The 22332-nt window shown below is 41.9% G+C and overlaps 1 protein-coding gene across 3 annotated transcripts in view; it reads right to left on the minus strand.

The window, feature by feature from the left end:
- SLC24A4 (solute carrier family 24 member 4) overlaps positions 1 to 18629 on the minus strand; it is an 86916-nt gene extending 68287 nt beyond the window's left edge. For all 3 annotated transcript variants that reach the window (XR_008462260.1, XM_054161901.1, XM_054161900.1), the window contains exons 1-2: positions 18094 to 18629; positions 15476 to 15586 (exon numbers count right to left, since the gene is read on the minus strand). Coding sequence is in view for 2 of the 3 variants with exons in the window: in XM_054161901.1 (XP_054017876.1) it covers positions 15476 to 15586; positions 18094 to 18250 (268 nt within the window). In the remaining variant the exon portion in view is untranslated. The remainder of the gene's footprint in view (positions 1 to 15475; positions 15587 to 18093) is intronic.
- Positions 18630 to 22332: the final 3703 nt, after the last annotated feature.

The raw sequence follows: 22332 nt of genomic DNA on the forward strand, positions 1-22332 counted from the left end.
AACTGAGCATGTCAGTGTCATTACATAAGTAGTGGAGGAAACACAAACAGCTGACAGCAAGCTCTGTGGTTTTGTATGATTTGATATTAGAATAGAGTGTCGCTGTTTAAAATCACAAATAAGCTTCACAGACTGCTATGTGGTCCTGTTGTGAAAGAAAAATGCTTTCACAGTAAATTAAGAGAAAACTTTTATGTTTATTGCCTAAGATGCATTAGTAACAAGAATGAAATGCAATATCTCTGAGAATGCCAAAATAAAGGATAATTTCACTCAGTGGAATTAAGATGTTAATGCTTTGCCTTTGATCTAAATTACACAGTATTCTTTAAATCCAAGAGCACAGAATTCCAGACTTCCATAAATAACCTGGAGCTTGATAGCACAAATCTGTCAACTAACAAATCCCTCTTCATGTCTCCAAAGGCTGCATTTTTAAAGGTCATTAGACGGTCAGCTCACACACTAGCTTTACAGATCATGTAAATAGACAAGAACATAAAATCTCCATTCCCACATGCACACAACATCTGCAGGTAATAATAGCAAGACCCATTCCACTAGACAAAGCAGTCCAATGCTGCTTTTGTGGTGTAGAAGTCCTACTCATGTGTCTTAGGAAGGGCCAGTGGAGTCACATCACTAAAACATTCCTTTGAAGAAAGTAAAACCTCAAAAACCTTCACTCCCAAATAAACTTAAGTCCCCCATTTTGCCTTACCACAGGCTAAAACAAGAATTATCCTTCCAGATGGATAGTTGAGGCACTGGAAATGTCTCAGTTTGAGAATGGATCAGTAATTTCAACTTCAGGTTAATTACATGTTTAAAGTTGCATATAAATGCTGTACTAAATCAGAACATTTGCTCAAGGCACATGAAATCACAAATTGGATCCACCATCCAGGGACTGCTGTTTGTGTGCTAGCACCTCAACTGCAAAACTTAATTTCATAGTCTCAGTTTTAAAAAAGTGGACACAAAAAAAAAGTCAATTAAATGAAAATTAATCCAAACACCAAAAGTAAATAAATACAAACCTCTAAATCCAGTCATACACTTAGACTAACTTTGAGACATAGGACTATTTCTGTAATACTGAAGTGCAAGCACATTGGTGTGGGTCATGTCACTTCAGCTGAGATGTCACTCCAGCCTGTCCTCAACAGTGTGGGAGGTTTACACTAATCAGCTTTTTCTGAGGTTAAATTCTAGCATCACATCCATAGCTGTTACACAACATCAAGAAATACGAGCCGTGCTGACTTATGAAAGTCAACCTGGCCCTATTTTCAATCATCTAAATGAACAAAGTTTTCCTCCATAACATTATTTTACATCATAAAGTTAAATGGTTAAAAACAAATAAATACAATGATGCATCATGCTCTAAAAAGCCAGGGCTATTTTACAGTTTGTAGTAACTTTTGTAAGCCAGGAGAGGAAGAGGAAGGGAAGAACAAACAAACAACAAACCAAAGCAGTATTTCAGATATTTTTATCATCAATTAATACCTCACAACAGTATGATTTTTCTCACAACTTTAATTATGTGTTTCTGTCTCAATATATTGGAGAGCAAGTGTTTTCCTGAAAGGGGAAAGTAGTACAATCCTTTCCTCAGTTCAAAGAAAATCAAATTATCTGAATTATTGTCTCATAAAACATAGACCACACAGATTGACGGACAGTATAGCCAAACTCCTATTCTTTGTTGTTGTTGTTATTATGCAGGGGTAGAGCTGCCTGGCATTCATAGCAGCATCTGAAGGAATATCCATGAAATTTAAGCCTTTTAAATTCTTCAAAAAATCTTTCAGCTAACAGAATTTTTCTCTAAAGCAAAAAGGGAAAAAAAAAAAAGGCAACTTGGAAGAAAATAAAAGTCAAACACGTGCCCAGTCTTGTATTCACCTATCAGACTTCAGGAAGAATCAAAACATAGCGTAACTCTGGTTAATCTCATAATTGCAAGAGGCTTTTATCCACAGCTGTTAAATAATACGATCCAAGTTGCCTCTCCAAGATTAAGTATATAAAGTCACTGTGCATCTAAAATAGCAAGTCACTGAAGGCTATGCTACACCACTGGTATAAAGAAGAGTAAGATCATTTTTAGTAATTACCCTCGCAAAAGAACTACTGCTGCTTCCTTAACACTTTAATATATTTACTAGAATATAAATGCATTCATTGGGAACGTAACGAGTGTAAAACTTTGAATTATTACTCCTATGAAGGCCTAATGTGATACATTGTTTTAAAACAGGCAACCAGTACCAGAACAAGAGGACACAGTCTCAAGCTGCACCAGGGGAGGTTTAGGCTGGAGGTTAGGAGGAAGTTCTACACAGAGAGAGTGATTGCCCATTGGAATGGGCTGCTCAGGGAGGTGGTGGAGTCACCGTCATTGGACGTGTTCAGGAGGAGACTTGATAGGGTGCTTGGTTGCATGGTTTAGTTGATTAGGTGGTGTTGGATGATAGGTTGGACACGATGATCTTGAAGGTCTCTTCCAACCTGGTTTATTCTATTCTAAAACAAGCAATCCATTTGTTTTCCCCATATTAAAAATAGATTTTACAGGAAGAAAAGGAGGAAAGGTACTTTTGCACCTGAGTAGGTGCAAATCTATCACTAGGAAAGCCAGGATTATCTTCATTCTCTATGGAGAACAAGGCTTACTATTATAAAGATGCTTTTCATGTTCAGAACCCATTCTGACTGGATAATATTTGTAGAAGAGATAAAGGGATCAAGGTTCCCCACTAGTGTTCAATGAGTTTTTTGCTTCATGGGGGAAGAAAAAAATAAATCAAAAATAAAAATTATGTGGAGAAACACAGAGGAAATCACAAAGTACAGTCACTGCTGCAGCCACAGCTAGAATTGAGGATTTCCTGGTCCTCATGCCATGCTGAAACACTGGATCTGGGTTTCCTGTAGGAAAGATGATTGGACCCAGTGATCTTAAAGGTCTTTTTCAACTGAAAGATTCAAGATTGGTGGGTAAAGTTACTCAGAAGGCTACATTTCATGTCATGGCACAGAACTACTGAACATAAACTTCAGCTACTACATTGAAATACTTATTCAAGTAAAGAAATATATCTGTAGCTTAGAAAATGAGGAGCAAGATTTCACTGTGAAAACTCCAAACTATACAAACAAAAAACTCTCTCCACTTATTACAGTGACTGAGCTTAGTTTTCTACACAACAGATGATAATCTAGTTTTTATAACAATGATCAAGATGTCGGTGGGGAGTCATATCTCTAGGCAACCCAGCATCATATTACCCCCTACTACAACCTGAGTACAGTGAGATATCACAGGGCTAAGCACCTTAGCATAGGCAGGCACACAGCCAATCTTGTCCAACACACCCTTTTTCCACTCTACACTTCAGATACATGAAGTCCTCATCTCTGCCACAGGTTATCAGATGTGCTTTCCCCAACAGCTGAAAACCCTTTGGAGAAGTACAGAATTGACTCAAGGATCACAGCTGTGCCCTGTCAAAAAGTATCTGGCAGAGGTACAACTTCTCCTCAGACTTACACTGCAATGCACAACTCTAACAGTCCAGTCTTGAGTCAGCAGTATGATAGGACCAAAATTTTTGGAATCAGTTACTGGATGAAAAGGAAGAATTTTAGTTACAAAGATTATATTTTTATTAATTAAGACGCATACAGTATATGCATCACTACACCCATCTGCAATTTCAACCCACAAGAGTATTAACGCTAGAGGCATTTGTATAGCATTCCACCCTTCAGAGCTGGAACTGAGGCAAAAAACATTGCATTTTGAAAGCACCCATCAAAACCAAAAGATCTGCAAATAATTTTATGCATTCCAGCAAATCTCACTAATTTCAAAAGCTACTGAGGTATCAGACCCTAAAGTGCTTGTATGATCAAGGCAACTGTCCATTTTTTAGTGTAACATGGTTCTTGCACGTACAAATTGGTCCACTACCTAGAAACCTATAGGTACAAACTGTTAAGTTAAAAGAATTCCACAGTGGTTATTTAGCAGAAATGTCATTATTCTTCAGCCAGTCAGCATTTTTTTCTTTAAAGCAAATTTGAGTCTAGAGTGCAAAACTGATGCTATCCTTGTTTCATAAACAGTTATGAATACTCCTTTCAACCTAAGAAATTAGTGCTAATGTTGCTACCTTTGAGACTATATGAAGAAGACTATTACACCTACTATTAAAACCCCATAACACAGAAAAATTACTGAGTTGGGTGAGACCAGACTCCATCCAATACAGAAGATAACACTGAACCAAGGTGCCTAATTTCCCTTTACTAGTCTGTTGTCCTGCAGAGAAAGCAGCCCAGCGCTAACCTTTAATTACCTAAGTAGTATTTACTAACCTTAGTTGCCCTGAATATCCACAGATTAAAGCAGTTCTGGAGATGATCCCAGATATTCTTTCCAAGTAAGAACACTCCCATCACATGCTGTTACTAATCAATCCCGGACAACCAAGTAACCATAGTAAAACCATAGCTGATTCACTTCAAATCTGAAGTACTTGATTTGTGCTGAGAAGTTGGTTACAGCCAAGACAAAGTCTCTCCTTGCTTCCTGCCCCAAATTGAATTAAAAACCCCAAAAATATTCAAAACCCTTTGAGTTAGGCACACACACAGGCTTCATCACACACCCAAAAGACATACTGTTCAACTTTTTTGTTCCTTTTTCATGAAGCAAGCAACAAGAGATGATCATTTTATCCCTAGTAAGGCAAATGAATGTTGGTATTTTACACAGTCTCTCTCCCACAGTGGTAAAAAAACCCCAGCAAACCAACAAACCAAACCAAACCAAGCCAAAAGCATAATGATGCCCCACAACAAAAACCCACAAAAACACCAACCAACCATAACCCCTCCAAACAAACAAAACCCCACCACCAACCAACTGAAAAAAGGAAAATCATGCCTCTGACTTGCAACATTTCTGGTCACAATCTTTCATCTCCATTCTCAGTGGATAGCAGCTGGTCCACAGATGGGCCAGCCAGGCATCTCCTCATCCCCTTGTGGGAACAACTGAAAAGCTGTACACTGCAAGATTCCTTCATTGGTCCTTCTCCTTCTAAGTGGAGGAGAAGGAGAAATGCTAACTGTAATTGAGCATTCAGCTATGTGTGGTAATCACTTTACTTTCTAGATACAAGGTGGATACTTCACTTGACAACCTTCAGGTATCACCATGAATCAAAAACATCAAGCATGCTGAAGCAGTCCTGGGCATATCCTTACCCCATTCATACTAGTAACTAGCCTTGGTGCCCCAGTGTTAGGTTTTGTAAAAACAGAGTAAAGGAAAACAAAACAATGAGGAAGGAAAGCAGAGAACTGATGGTGGTAGCAACAACAGTTCCAGGCTCAATGAACTTAGTAAGGTTACAACTTATGATTAAGACGGGGGGGGGTGGAACCCAAAACAAAACAACAAAAAAACCACATCAGACAAAAAATAAACCCAGCAGCTTAGCTACTGACCCTCTCTGCAGACACTGGGCAAGTCACTTTGCCCTCTTCAGTCTTCTTTTTCCTGTTTCTCTATAGGGACACTCATCTTCTCCCTCCACCTTTGACTAGCAAAGCCTCCATGCATAAGTGAAACCGGACTGATTAGTATTCTACCTTTGACTTCTTCCCTGGCTTGCCAATCCCAGCTGGCCAGTCTCCTGAAAGCACCATGATACTCATGGCTCATGAGGAGATTCAAAAAATGAGAGAACTATAATAGTCCAGATAATTGCTTCCCAATACTCATCTGCAAGGGGCTACAAAAAAACAAAAACAAAAGGCAGACACCAGAAACTCATCTCAACAATCCAGTACAGGCAAAGGACACAGGCAAAGGCTAGCAGCAACAGCGAAGGGGAAACCTTGTGAAAGGCATAAGAAGGTAAGAAAAAGAATTTTAGGTAATGGTAGTCTGAGATCCTGTGAGCAGATTTGAAGAAGCATGAAATAATCAGGCAAAGAACACAACCTTTATGAAAATGTGCAAAAAGAGATTTAAAGAGGGAGGATTCTCGCCAAACACTAAACCAGAAATAGCATCTCACCATTCAGCAACAAAATTATCAGTTAGAAACCTCAGTTGCTGTAAATCACTATGGCTATCATGGCAATTGTGGCACTGCACACCAGCACAAATATGCTCCCAGTAGCCTTGAAGAACAAATCTCTCTGTCTTCTGGAGTCTGTCTTGAGCTAGGAACTCACAAAATTCAAAGCACAAATTTATTCACAGTAAAAAAATAAAACATAAAATAAAAAAATAGAAAAAACATGTTTTCCCATTTTAGTCTCTCTGAACTTCTTTCCCATTCCCAACATTTAAATGTTTCCCACCATCTGTGAGTATTTATATCTTGCTATCAAAGGTTTAAACACCTCTCTGCAACAGATCCGGTCACAATACCCTCAACCAACTGAAGGAGTGAGTACATCACTTGCAGAGGAAAAACAATTACTCAGGTTTTGACAAACTGAGCCCACAAGCAAGTAAGTATAAAAATTGAATAGACAGAGTCTATCTTCTTGTCCACAGGATGGTGCATTTGCCCACTGTTCCCCACAATGAGTAGAGAACATGGCTCTCAAGATCATTCATGCACCTGTCATCAACACTAAACCATTAATTTAATGCTGAAAGGAAGGAAACAATTGAATGAACACATATACACATAGCCTGTGTTCCACCTGAAGTGTCTGTTCTGCTGTACTTCAATCTATCAGTAAAGCAGGAATGAATTTGACTCAGTTTCTAAGGTTATTATATTTTCTACTATAATGTCTTCAGTGTTTGTCAACTTCAAAGAACAAATGAAACCATCACTCTACTGCCTGAAAGTCTTGCCTTCCTGGAGAACAGGAGTGATGCTAGTTTAATTGTCAGTAGGTTCATAGTATATTTTCAACCTGCTATGGGGATAACCACATCTAGTCTGTAAAAAGTAATTTACCTGATGGTGATCATAGAATCACAGAATTATAGAATGTTTTGGGTTGGAAGGGGCCCATGGCAGGGGGGTTGGAACTAGATGATCCTTGAGGTCACTTCCAACCCTAACAATTCTACAATTCCATGACCCCATTGTTCCTTGTCTTACTACTGTGTGCCACTGAAAGAAGCCTGGCTCCCTCCACTTGACACCCACCCCTCATATTTATACACATTGATGAGATCCCCTCTCAGACTTCTCAAGACTAAATAGCACCAGGAATCTCAGTCTGTCTTCATAGGGGAGATGCTCAAGTCCCCTAATCATCCTCACGGCTTTCTGTTGGATTCCCTCCAGCAGTTCTGTGTCTCTCTTGAACTGGGGAGCCCAAAACTGGATGCAGTATTCCAGGTGTGGTCTCAGCAGGGCAGAGTGGAGAGGTAGAACAACTTCCCTAGACCTGCTGGACACACTTTTCTTGATGCACCCCAGGATACCATTGGCTCTCTTGGCCACAAAAGCACATTGTTGTTCCATGAAGAACTTGCTGTCCATCGACACTCCAAGGTCTGTCTCAGCTGCTTTCCAGGGAGAAAGACCTTGGAGTGCTGGTAGAAGACAGTATTAGTCTTTCTACCACCCAGTTGCAAACTCCCCAGTTTCTCTATCATTCTTACAGTTTCTGGTGACCACTAGCTACCTCCATATGTTTGCCAGTATCTACTTCCCTACAACCTAGTTGTGATTGCTCAGTTTTGCCTGAATAGTCCACATTGGTGGTCCAAGTTATGCAACAACAACACTCTGAGCGCACAGAGATGAAGTAATGAACACAGAATGTTAACATCTATCAAACAACCAGGATCTCAAAGACTCTGTCCTAGGCCATATACATGCATATACACTCATGTACGACACCTTTTCAGCCTGTTTCCTCCAACAGTGATCTGTGGTAACAGTTATGCATGATATAAACTAAGGCACCAGTGTTTTCTGTCTCAGCTGCAATATGTGGTGATATGCCACAGTCAAGAAGGTAAAAACTAAGGAGCAAAACCAAAATTATTATAGATAAGGATGGGTAAATTAAAAAACAGATTTTATACCAAGAGCAAAATGTTCTGAGTAGAAAATGGAACAGATTTCCACACAAAATTGTTTATCTGCATGGTCATATTGGTGAAGAACAGGTCTAAATATACATACATTTTCCTACATTAAGGGTGAGAGTCAGCAATACCAAGTTCTGCATGCCCAAGCCTCATTGACTTTGAAACCCCCAGTTCAGGACTTCAAATATGTCCTCAGTGACATGCAATTCATTTGGTTTCTATACCAGATCACAGGAATACTCAGGCTGGATGGAACCTCAGGTCACATTAGCCCAAACTTCTGTTCAAATGTCATCTCAGCAGGAGCCTACATCAGGGCTGAGGTATCTGGATTTGATTTTTCGTTATACCACTTACTTCCTATTTGGCCTCAGGTCACTAATTTACACAGCTGCTTGTCTGCCTGAATTGTCTGCAGTCACAGGAAAAAGATGTTGCACTACTACTACATTAATATTTGAGAAATGCTTAGGTAACATGTTTTAAAACTCAACAATAGTAACAGCTGTTGTCCAAAGATGTTAAATTTGTTTCTGGAGCTGCTACATTTTAGAAATTCTCATTTTTGCTTCAAGCCTGCTTCTTGGCTTCACATCAAAGATTTAGCTCGTGAAAGTTCTTATCTACAGTGTGCTTCAACTGAACTAAAATCAACTAAATATCAGTCATATGAAAGAAAAATTACAGCAACTAACATTTTAATTAAGTTTAATATAGAGTCATATATTAATTAGTATTTCTTTTTGTTTCATCTGCCATTTATTATATGTCTATGTGGCATTTTAGTCAGACACTTGTTTATTGTGTGTTAAACTACTTCCTGCAAACTTGGCACCTAGACCTGGGGAAATGGATAAATTACCCTAGAGTTCCATTTCCCCTCTCTGCTCTCCAGGGGATGCCACTGGCAAGTTGAGCCTAAGCACAGAGAGATGTTTGTCTCATTTCTTTCTGCTATTTTGGATGTCAGTTTCAATACACTGATGGAAAATGAACAGCTCAGAGAGAAGGCTGGTTATTTTTAAAATTCTAGATTCAAACAAAGCACATTTGCTACACTGGTTCACAAAAATACAAACCAAAACACTTTTCCCAATTAGCTTCAGTGACATCTACCTGCCAACCCGTTTAGTACTCACATCAACAAGCCAGGCAAAGAGTACCAGAAGTGCAGCCTAAATCTAGTTGTGAATTCTGATGAGGTGTCTTTGGAAGCCACAGACAAAAAGCTTGCCCTTAAACATTTGTCATTTGCCCATACCTAGTGCACTGAAAGTGGTTTTAAACTGTCATGCATCTCTCTTCCCCTGGAAGCAGAAACCATCCAAGTGAGATCACAATCACATTCACCACTGAGCATGTGCAAGGACAAGAGGGAGCTCAGACACAACCCAAAACATATAAAACCCTACAAGCATATGACAAGTGGCTCAAGAAATAAGCTATATGCTACACACACATTTGCGGGACACTGCACTTAGACGTTATGCAGAAAGCAACCGAGACTACTTTTCTTTCCTCCCCTCATTTTCATTTCCTTTTAAATCAATGCAAGAATGTGTAAAGTTGGTAAATTTCCTTGTCTTTGAGGGTGTAAGACATTAAAGAAATGTCTTAAATCAAAAGGTATGCACTATCAAATCTATCATACTATCGGCTTCATATTTTCAAGGCAGACAGCTAGACTACTGAGGAGTATTTGCAAATAACACAGTTCTTGTCTGTATTACATCAATACACCTTCTGTGTTAGGCACTGTACAAATGCACAGCAAGACAACCTGCAGGCCATGTTGAGTGCAAGTCTAAGGTATGTCAACATAAGTGTCTTAAGACTTCTGTATTTTCCCTACAGCACATCACGTCATACACAAGTCCCTAAGGTTGTAGCTAACAGTCTAAAATATGCACAGACTTAATGACTTTTGATGCCAACTCAGAACTCACTTATACACACAGTGCTGGGGAACACACTATTTCACTGGAGAGGACTGACTTTCTCACTGCAGGAACAGAAAGCATTGCTTTTAATTCTAAAATAAAAATGCCTGGCTCAGAAAGAAATGCTAACCCCTGCCTTTCCGCTAGCCCAAAATTCAACTTTACCCAGTGATAAAAATGAGAGAAGCACACTTGAATGAAGTCCCTGCTGCAGCTCAGTAGCTACATGAACTGTCCACAGTTGACAAGCCACTGGGACACAAAACCCCACTGACTCTCCCCGTTTCAAGGCAGCTCACTGACTAGCATCAGGAGATTGATGGAAATATATTCTGAAATGTTTCTAATTCACAGAAAACAGTTTAAATATTCTCTGTACTGTGTACAGGGATTACTTCAGAACACTCGCAACAAATATGAGCCCAGATCAGTCACTTTCACAGTCTAGCAGAACTTACTGGAGTCACACAGTTAGAAACGTCACACCACCCAGTCACCCCAGCTTGTAATTGCTCTGGAAACATTACTCAGAGTTCTGGAGGACATGGAGTCACGGGAACATTTTGAAACAACAAGGCAAGCCATTGGAGCAGAAAAGATGTAAATCAGACTTGCTAGCTTGCAGAGCCATCTGCCCAGCAAGCGGATGGCAGATGGAAGCGAAGAGTTTGGATAAGGCAAAAAAAAATTGGTTGCAAACTAATGAGATCTGTTAAGACTCTAGAGACAACTACTCTCCCCTTCTGACAGTTCTGCTTTAAGTAAGGGTCAGATCAACCCCTCCTCCCACAGAAATTTACCCAGGAAAAGTTTTCAAAGGCATAAAGAAAAAGGTAGTCTGGTTTCCTTCAAGGAGAGACATGCACAGCAGCCATCCAGAGAGTTACTCAACACAAAGTAAGATTCACAATTCAAAAATATCAGTCTCATGAAATTTTTGAAGCACAGAGCTTTCTATATACAACCTAGACGGCCTCCAGCCTGGCTCTGGAGCAATGCAAAGACTTGCACCTTTTCGTAGCAAAGGAGCTTCCAACAAAGGGATAGCGTCAAACCAGTAAGGATCTTTCATTGAAAAATGCTACAGAACATGCTCACTTCGGTGAGGACTTGGTTTTAGTCCAGACCACAACTGAACTTGGCTTGCTGCTCACAAATGTTCCACCTCCTGGCAGCTGACCTACAGTTCCTTTGCTGACATTAACGGGTAAGAAGTATCTATAACTTTACAGTGAAGAATAGTCACCATCAGAAAAAACATATAGCACCTCACATCTCCCCAATCACCAAATATTAGAAAACCTTTCCCATCTAGTTTATACACACACACACACACACATATATATATATATATACACAAACCCCAACATACTTATATGCACACACATTTTCCTTTCCTTTGTCAGTTTCAGGGTTCTTTTTTAACAGTGGCATTACCAAGACTTCAAACAAAGTTTTTTCTGTTCTGACACAATGGCCTCAGAAGCATTAGTCATGTTTCCAGAAGAGCACAATACAGAATTATTTACTGAAGTAAATAAGACACTCTCAGAGAGTGTAGCCTGTGTGAGTTTCTAGCAGAAAGAAGCTTCCACAGGCTTCCTAAGTTACTTCTAGAAGCTTATGGAGTTTCTCTCCCAAGAGACATTACCAAGGGTGAGCGTTTTTCACCACTGTCATGAACTGCAAGGATCTCATGGCCTTGTAAATTTCTATAGCTTCCATTTCTGATAAACAAGGATTTATTTTTCTTTATTTGCATGCAAGTAAGAAAAGGGGGGTGAAGTGGTAAATAGATTAACTTTGTCAAAAGCCTTTGGGAAAAGAGGAGTAAAGCTGCAGACTTGTGTGGGAAGCTAATAAAGAAGGAACACGGCAATTGCACCACGACAACACAAAGGATTAGCAGGCTCTCAGCAAGAACTTACATTTCCCAAGGTATTATGAAATTCTTGTATTTTAAACACACATTAAAAAACTGCTATATACCATATACACACACATGGATTTGCAGGGCCCCTGGTGCTTAAAGCAGATACAGAAATTATATGCATAATAGGAAGTTCTTCTCACAAAGGAGCCTACAGAGAGCACTGTATTCATACAACATAGAAAGTATCTGCTCTTAAGATTAACAAAAAAAAAAGGACCAGAAATAAAGTCTAGGCATTTAAAGTGTTTGATAGCACATTCCAGAGATTTTCATTACATTGGGATAAGCATAGGACTGCAAGCTTGCATATTCCAACTGAAAATCCACACTCTCCCCAACTTTCCATGCAGTCTTGGATCAAGTCTTTCCTGGGACTGCTTTCTCCAGATGCAGTCAATGGGTTACACAAGATACATTCTCATGGAGATGAGTTACACTGCTTGCTCCTTTTTGATAGGTTTTAGATCATTGCACATTCTTCTCATTACAAGGTAAATCTCAATCTCTGGCTACTAGGCAAGAGTGTGGAAGTTGAGGGGGAAAGAAAAAAAAACAGTGTGGGGGGACACAAACCAAAACACTCCTCCTCTCCTGTCCAACAACTTCCATCAATTTCAGATTTTTTCAGATGTCTCCTTCAGCTGAAGATTACAGAGATAAAGTGTACAGAATTGCAGAATAACAGGAAACAACTAAAAAATGCTATGATTGCAATCTTGTGACATATTTCATCTGTAAATCTGTGTACTAACAGAAGAAACATCTTTAAAAAGAAAGACTAATTCCAGCACTGTGACTAGAAATCATTAAAGTGACTCTCATGAAATTTTTCTTAAAACCTCAGCATCCTGAGGCATATTTGGGCCTCCTGTGTCCAGCTCTTGTGGTTACAGAGGCAAGTTCACCTCAATGACCTGAATTTCAGGAAACACATCAAAATAAGTCAACTGTATTTATTTATCCCAATTGTTTTTGAACTATTCTTACATTTGGAGGAATGGAAAAAGCGGAGGTATTTGTTCTAAACATCTGTATAAGTAAGCACTGCTCCTACACATAAGCATAGATTTTTCCCTTGGCAGTTTTATCATATCACTGTAAAAAAGTTCTCATTCAGGACACAGTCTCAAGCTGCACCAGGACAGGTTTAGGCTGGATCTTAGTAAGTTCTTCATAGAAAGAGTGATTGGCCATTGGAATGTGCTGCCCAGTGAGGTGATGGAGTCACCATCGCTGGAGGTGTTTAGGAAGAGACTGGATGGGGTGCTTGGTGCCATGGTTTAGAATAGAATAGACCAGGTTGGAAGAGACCTTCAAGATCATCACATCCAACCTATCATCCAACACCACCTAATCAACTAAACCATGCAACCAAGCACCCTATCAAGTCTCCTCCTGAACACCTCCAGTGATGGTGACTCCACCACCTCCTCAGGCAGCCCATTCCAATGGGCAATCACTCTCTCTGTGTAAAACTTCCTCCTAACCTCCAGCCTAAACTTCCCCTGGCACAGCCTCAGACTGTGTCCTCTTGTTCTGGTACTGGTTACCTGGGAGAAGAGACCAGCCTCTGCCTGTCTACAACCTCCCTTAAGGTAGTTGTAGAGAGCAATAAGGTCACCCCTGAGTCTCCTCTTCTCCAGGCTAAGCAACCCCAGCTCCCTCAGTCTCTCCTCATAGGGCTTGTGTTCCAAGGACTCCATAATCTCAAAGATCTTTTCCAACCTGGTTAATTCTATTCTATTTTAAATTGAAATCCCAAGCACAAGCCTTTTTTTTTGATCCAGCATCTATGATTTTGTGGCCTTTGCTGGCTTGGCTGGAAGCATGCTGCCAAGTATGTGTTCAGACATGGTCACATTGATGTACCCACATACATGGAGAAAAATGAAAGAGGAAAGAATAGTATTTTTTGACTGTTCACCAAGAAAAATTACATGCTTACATAAAGTCATTTTCATCTTTTATTGTCTGTGAACAACTCTGACAGACAAATCAACAGCATCCTAATGTTACAGATGCAGATAACAACAAACTAACCCACAGAGTGGTTAACTGAAGTACAGTGAAGCTCTCGGACATCAGGATTCATAGAATGATTTGGGTTGAAAGGGACCTTAAAGAGCATCTAGTTCCAACCCCTCTGCCATGGGCAGGGACATCCTCCACTAGACCTCCTCATCCCACTTGGCCTTGACCTCTGTGGAGTGGGCACCCACAACATCCCTGGGCAACCTGTTCCAATGTCTCACCACCTTCACTGTGAAGAATTTCTCTCTATTATCTAGTCTAAATCTACCCTCCTTGATCTTCAATCCATTCCCTCTCATCCTATGACTACAAGCCCTTGTAAATAGTCCCTTCTTAGCTTTCTTGTAGGCCCCCTTCAGGTACTGGGAGGCTGCTATGAGGTCTCCCTTAAGTCTTCTTTTCTTCAGGCTGAACAGCCCCAACTCCCACAGCTTGTGTCCATAGGGGAGGTGCTCCAGCCCTCTCATCATCTTCATGGCCCTCCTCTGGAACTGCTCCAGCAGTTCAATTTCTTTCTTATACTGGGGGCACCAGAAGTGGACAAAATGATACAAGCTAAGGCTTTTGGAACCATGTACTTTGTGCAATATTCTGCCACTTCTTTCTCAGAAGTGTGTAAGTGCAGTAGTGACCCTCAATCTACACAGCAGGTGCCTCAGCATTACAACAAAGTAACTGAAGAGGGGGAGTACTGCTAGAAACTCTTCTAGTATCTGGGACTGACAGTATCCCAGATCTCATGCTCTCATTCCTTCCAAGAAGGCACAGACACTGCTAGTGCCATTGGCAAAATATCTTGTCTCCCACATGTCATGAACAACAGAGAGGCAGAGTGAAAGGAAATACACACTGGAAAGACAGATGAGAAAATGAAAGCGTTGTGGACATCACTGGTATTAAAATGCATCATCAATCCCTGCCCTAAGTCAATTACCCCCACCTGTCCATGACAGATAAAGTAAAATGGATTCTAGGTTTTCCACATTGTTTACATCATTAACCCCCTCTACATGATACAAATTTCTACTCTGAACACATAGTTTATGATTAAATGAGCAAAACATGATTAAAAGTACAATGGTAATGAACAGCTGTGCTCAGATGGTATCTCAAACACTGCAGGTTTAGCTATTCACAGTTTCAAGAATACAGCTCTCATTGCCAGTGCAATAGGCACAGCATCATCTAGATGAGAATAATCACCAAAAGAAATAAAATCAGAAAAATCAAACTGTCAGCACAAGTTTCATAATGACCCCAAAACATTCTTATATCTGAACATCAACTTAGTTAGATAAAGTCATAGCATTACATTGCACAATAAACCTTATTTCTACACAGAACAGTCCCAGGGATTTTTTAAGTTTGACACTTCCATGTTTACCTTCAAACAGCACTGCACTTTGGTCATGACAGTACTGCACAATATATCTCAAGAGTTTAAAAAGACATCACAAAGTTTTCTCATCTTACCTGGCTCTGTACAGTTTTTTTCTTCCTGTGTCCCATTAGGTGATGCCATCAACCTTCTATTCCTCCATACTCCTGACAAAACATGTTTGTCTGCAATAGTTGATTCATGGCCTATATTAGAACAGAAATAGGTTATTCCTATTGCCACTATTTTTTTTCCTGCATCACCTTAACTGGACTCTATGTCCCCACTAGTGAGAAACACGGGCAGACCATTAGCATGTACACACAGCAAAATCAAGGTGTGACTGGGGGACATGCCAGCATACATACGCAAGGTGTCCCTAGCTCCAACAGGTGAAACTAGCAATGAAATCAGAGCTGTTAGCATGTTTTGGCAATCAGAACACATGGCTGTGACCCACAACAAACGCTGAAGAATACATTATTGCTGTCTACAACTACCTGAAGGGTGGTTGTAGCCAGGAGGGGGTTGGTCTCTTCTCCCAGGCAACCAGCACCAGAACAAGAGGACACAGTCTCAAGCTGCACCAGGGGAAGTTTAGGCTTGAGGTGAGGAGAAAGTTCTTCACAGAGAGAGTTGTTAGCCATTGGAATGAGCTGCCCAGGGAGGTGGTAAAGTTACCCTCCCTGGAGGTGTTCAAGAGGGGACTGGACATAGCACTTGGTGCCATGGTTTAGTAGTCATGAGGTCTTGGCTGACAGGTTGGACTTGATGATCTTTGAGGTCTTCTCCAACCTTATTGATTCTATGATTTGTGAAACTCAACACTCAGCAGCTCCTACAGACAAAACCAGCCTGGCTACACTGTTATGAGCAGCAATCACCCTCTCATTTAGTCATCTGCATTCCAGAAGCATTCCTGATGCAACTTGTTGAACAGAGTAAAGAAAGAGCACTTGTGATAATGCAGGGTATGCAATTATAATAATCAAAGAAGAAAAGAAGCTCTTAATTAAATCACATCTCAACCTCATCCATTTCCCATGAACACACTGTGACAACAACTGTTCCACAGCTAATCATCTCTGAGTTTATATTCAATTATCATGTATTGTTTGTGCTTCATTATGGTGACTCAGATTATTGTTGTTGTTATTAATTTTTTTAATCTTGGAAGTTAGTTTGGCTAGAGTATTTGCTAAAATAGTCTCATGCTACAGTCACAAGAAACAGAGAGAACAGATGCACAGTGTATATGGATACCACATAGTATAAATTACCCAGCTGAAGAAAACTACCTGATGCTGCACACCATCAAAAATTAGAATGTAAGGGTTGATAACCCAGAATTCAAAAACTTTCATTAGTCATGACATCTTTAATGTCAACATTACACAGTTCTGAAAAACCATCTGCAACAATAATAACAAAACAAACAAACAAAACCCTCAAAGTATGTAAACTTAATAATATGCCAATTGCTTGCTTTTACAAAGCAGTACATTTATGAAAATAAGTAGCTGGTGCAAGGAAAAAAAGAAAAAGCATAGACGTGACAAATAGTTATAAATAACAGCACAAACCACAATTAAAACAAACAGTTGAAAGTTCTAAGATTAACAACATGCTAATTTAGTCTAAGTCTTAGTTGGGTGGTTTGTTGCCTTCGTAGATATATCTCAAACAACCCAGGCAGTAATTTGGGCCAAGATCACTAGAAAGTATGACGAGTTCCATTGGATTCTTCCCTAAACCACACATTTTAACTTCAGCTTTAGTTTAAGCAGATAATGCAGCCTAATTCTGCTGAACGCTGATTTTCTTATATTAAATGTGTACACAGGATGGGCTTAGTTTGGTTTTGTTCTTAAAACCTGAAGGACTGTTGCCAGTCTTTCCTAGCAACCCATGTGCTGTCCCAGCAACCTTAGACTTCTTATCCGATCTAAGGGATGAAAAATGTATTGTAGGAAGAGGGCCTGAAGCCGTACAATTACACCCCAAACTGTGCCATCAAGTGGGGAGCAGGAGAAAACAAATGAAAATAACGGAAATATAGTCAACTACAAATGCATCAGTTTACCAGCACTGCACTTGCACAAACGATGCAAGAGACTATGAACATGAGATTAACACTGCTCCTTGCCTAAATGAATAATTTTGTGTCAAATCCACAATGTCATTTAGGGGAGGATGGAGGGAAAAGGTGGAGAAAAGAAGTAGTGGCAGTTGGTGGTTTACAACCTAAGGATACAAATGACAGGTGGTCCAAAGTTTAAGAGCATACCACCAGTGGCTGGAGAGAATTCAGCTCTTATGCAGCGGCAGGGGTAAACTAATTCAGGGCCGTTCCCAGGCACGCAGCTGCCCGTGCTTTCCCTTCGATTCCCGACCTGAAGTCCTCCGAGAGGCACAGCGGACCACCGCCAGAGCGGGCTCGGTGCGGGAAGACCTTAGCCACCAGCAACGCTGCTGCCTCCTCTCTTCGAGGCTGCAGGCACGCACCTGCCCGGCACCGGGGTTTCTCCTGAGGACCCTCCCGTCTCCCCCGCCTTGCCCGCCCGCTGGGGATATTTCCACTGAGCAACTTCCAAACGGGCACAGCCGCGGACGCTCGACCCCGACAACTGCTGGTTGCGTCCTGAGCGACAGCCCCCGCGCCGCTCCAGCTGCCCCGCTAGGGTCTGCCAGTCCTGCCGCTACAGCTACTCACCCAGTCTGGAGAGCAGGCTGGACATGCACCAGACGAAGAAGAGGATGGCGCAGATGAAGCCCAGCTGCTGCAGCAGCATCTCCCGTCTCTTGCGAACTTTCCTCAGCATAAGCAGCATGGTCTTCGGGGGGGCGAGTGGCGTCTCGTCCAGCTCCATTGGAGCAAGCACGGGCGGCGAGGGGGCCGCCAGCAGATCGGTCGAAAAGCGATAATCACTCCCGGCAGCTTCCCGCAGACGGCTCCATGTCGGGTGGGCTGCAGCGGGGAGGAAAGCCGATGGCCAACGCTTCAGACCGTTAGCGCCGAAGCAGATAGGCAGGTGGAGGCGGGCGGGGGCGCGGGGAAGACAGCGGCGGCAGAGCAGAGAAGGGAGGGCGAGGCGTCGCTCTCAGAGGCCGGGCTGAGCCCCGCGCCCCACGCGCACCATGGCCGACGGCAGAGGAAACGGCACGGGGTGCCGCGGACTGCGATTCAGCACCGAGAGACGTGGACATCCATGAAGCTCCCTGCCTGCCCTGGCCAAGTTTAAAGTTTACCCCTTTCCTCCCTCCCGCCGCCGCCAGCCGTTGGGGGCAGGAGGCGTAACAGCCGCCGCCGCGAGAGCAGCTGGTCCCTAGGCTCTACACGCAGCACCGAGCGGCCAAGCGACACCGGCGACCGGTTGCTCCCCAGGGCGGGCAGCTGCTCGCCCGGCCCTCTTCTCCCCGCCCCTCTCCCGCAACTTTCTGGGTGCTCCTCCAGCACCCATGGCAACGCGCATGTACCCTCCCTTCCTGGGGGAGGAGAGGGGGCGGAATTAGCTAGCCAAATTAATCCTTTCCCCTAAACGCTGCAGGAATTACCCGTTCTCAGCGTCGCGTGTGGCACGGCCGTCCGACCAAGGAGGTGAACAGGCAGCGGCAGGTGCTGCGGCGCCGCGGCCGGAGTAGGGCTAGGGCTAGGGGTGGCCGACGTGCGGGCACAACTGGGGAGATGGGAGGACAGGGCTCAACTCACGCTGCCGAGGGGGTAGCGGCTCTTGGGGGAGAGAGACGAGCCAGGCATTAATGTCACCTGGCTTCTTCCACCTGTCTCTAGGAGATGCGTTTCAAGATGGTCTTCCATGAGGGAAAAGGGCATTTCAATTCCCGCTGTAGTTAGTTGACGCTGAAACAAATGCGGTATTGTGTTTAGGACAGCAATGCAAATGACCCATTTTGTGAAACGGTGGTTAGTTCCAAAAGAAAATGTTATTATTTAAGTACAATTTGTTATGTTGATTAAATGTTAGCCAACGAGAGCGGTTCTGGGAACTTCCCACAACAGCACAGACATTGGCTCTGTGTGCCTTCCAGGTATCCAGAATGCTGTGCATGTCAGGGAGCACACGGACACAAAATGAGATTAACTCATCTGAGCTTGTTGATACAGCATTTGGTTTACCAAAGGCCTTTAAGGTGATTTCTGCTGGATCTGACCTTGTAACGCTTCATATCTGGCATTGTTAATGGTGTCACAATTATAGTACAAATATCCTAGCCTATAAAAGCAAACCCTTACAAATAAAATCTCACTAATCCTCTGCATTTTCCCATCTTTGTGCAAATAGGGCTTTTATTGTATTTATTAATTTTATCTGCTATAGTGAGCTGTGGTAGCACAGTGCTCAGGGCGCTCAGGTACATACTGTATGTGAAATTGCTCTGGATTCATGCTGAAGGCTGACCGGTTGCCTCAAGTGCAGAGGGATTCCTCAAGATGGAGAACGAAAGAGAAATGTTTGTGTAAACCTTGTGGCTTGCATGCATGCACATAGCTACAGAAATTTGCATGCCTTAACTGTACAAGATCTGGGGTGCCTAGGCTCTGCTGAGCCTTTGACTTTCTGATTTACAGTAAAGAAGGAAAATAACTGTATGTTAGAAGAAAGGCACTAAAGCATCCCCCAGTCTCCTCTCTTTCATTACCATTGTAGCTACTGAGAGAGGAAATGAAACTCTGAAAGCTCTTGCATACTGCAAGAAAAAGGTAGTAGAGAAGATTGCAAGTCAGCTTATGCCCCTTTGTTTCTCTCCATGGTCATGTAGAAGTCTCACAGCTGAACTTAGAATGAAGAAAGCCATCCCTGACCAAAAGAACTTACAGGCTAATTAGACACAGAGGCATAAGAAGCTGCATAAAGGAAGTGAAGCTCTTTAGATTAGCACCATTAATTATACTGCACTGTTGAGTTGTTTTTTGGTTGGTTTTTTTTCATTGAAGACCTTTAAGCTCCAAAGAGGCTGGCTGGCCATGTCAGCTGAGATGCCACAGCATAGGTAGATACCACTGCATAATTTGTCAGCTGTCATAATGCCTGTAACAGCCATGCCTTCCCTGTTTTTTAAACACCTTTTTTTTATGGAACTAAAGCCTCCCTTTCCAGTCAGAGTGGCAATATGATTATCAGTCTACCATCCTCTTGTTCTGTATTTAATAAGAGTTGCAGTGCTGACAAGATTGTGGTTTGCTGTATGAAAGTTTTGTCTAGCAATTGAAGGATGGTGACACTAGAAGAGATTGCCAAGATTTGTTGTTATTTCAGTATCCACTTGCCCTATGTTTATAATCTTCACTGATAAAGCTGGCAAGGGCCATGGGCTTCAGAGAGGCCATCCTTATGGTTGGGCCTGCTCCCACAGATGGCAGAGGTTGCATGTGATTTTTGTGGTTACCAGTTTTATTCTTTTACTTGCTCTTTATACTAATGAAATTTTAAAAGCCATGGTAGTCCTGATATGAAGAGTTACTGATATTAAGACGTGATTGAGGTAAATTTGGGTCTGGAGATGAGGCTGTGATTCACAGATATTCCATTTTTTGTGTCTATAGGTTATTTACACAAAGACCATGGAACTGAAGCATTGTTAGAGGTCCTGGGCTTCACATGTGAGGGATTTCATTAATTCTGTCAGGTCCTATGAACATCACATGAATCAAACCAAAGCACATGGTCAGTTACAGGAATGCAAGTAGTATGTTGCCTTTTTTTGGCACAGGCATTTTTACTTTTTCCGGCTGTTATCAAGTTGTTTGTTTCAGAGATAATGGTTAGTGACTATTAAAACCCAGGGACCATCCCCATGAGGAACTGAAAGCAAGAAACAAAAACCAAAAAGTGAGATCTTCTGTGCATCCTTTACAGAAAAGAAATCTGCTACCTATTAAAGCAGTTCTCAATGTGGTCATGTGTGTCTCTCCTTCTTTGTGTACACAAATGAGGCAGATCGAAGTTCAGACAGTACTAATCTCCTAATCATGCAAGCTCCTGATTAGCATTTTTAATCAGTCTGGTGATCACAGGGCAGCCTCGTAATTGTTCTTGAATACTAAACCTTCAGAACAGAATTAAAAATTACTTCAGTTTTGGTGTCCCACAATAAAATGGCTCACTGATAGCACAGACTAATGTTAGCTTCATCTAGCAGTGCCAAATTTGCTTGGTTTTCATCTCAAGCAAAATTAGTAACTTGAACTGAGTAACAGTTTGAAATAGGGAAGCAGCTCACAGGAGATCATAGAATCATAGAATTACAGGTTTGGAAGGGACTTCAAGGATCATCTAGTTCCAACCCCCCTGCCATGGGCAGGGATGCTTTTCACTAGATCAGGTTGTCCAGAGCCACATCCAGCCTGGCCTTAAACACCACCTCCCTGGGCAACCCAGTCCAGTGTCTCACCACCCTTATGGTGAAGAACTTCTTCCTAACATCTAATCTAAATCTACCCTCTTCTAGCTTGGATCCATTCCTCTAGTCCTGTCACTACCCAACACCCTTGGTCTTGTTGAACCTCATAACATTGGCATGAGTCCACCTCTCCAGCCTGTCAAGGTCCCTCTGGATGACATGCAATCCATGAGAGAAGCTCATTTCTGAGAAGAAATATTGATGCTGTTGAGTCAGAGAAGTATATATAATGTTTGATTTAATTCACTATGGTATCCCCTAAAAGGAGTAAAAGCAGCAGCAGAGCAGGGTATCTGGAAACTGAGGCTGTTAGCTGGCTGTGAAGACTGTTTCAATGCAGAAGAGCTGAGAGTGCCATCAGATGAGAAACTCAGAGGATAAGGAGGATATCAGTCATGAAAAACCTTAACTAGCCCTAGGAGCCTATTCAAGTCCAGCTTTTCCAACTGATATAACCAGCATCTCGGTATCAAACCTCCTGTCTGCAAGGTCAAGAGCTAGTATCAAAGAAAAGCCAATAATATTCCCTCAA

Source organism: Dryobates pubescens, chromosome 5 (assembly GCF_014839835.1).
Source record: "Dryobates pubescens isolate bDryPub1 chromosome 5, bDryPub1.pri, whole genome shotgun sequence".
Lineage (NCBI taxonomy): Eukaryota > Metazoa > Chordata > Aves > Piciformes > Picidae > Dryobates > Dryobates pubescens.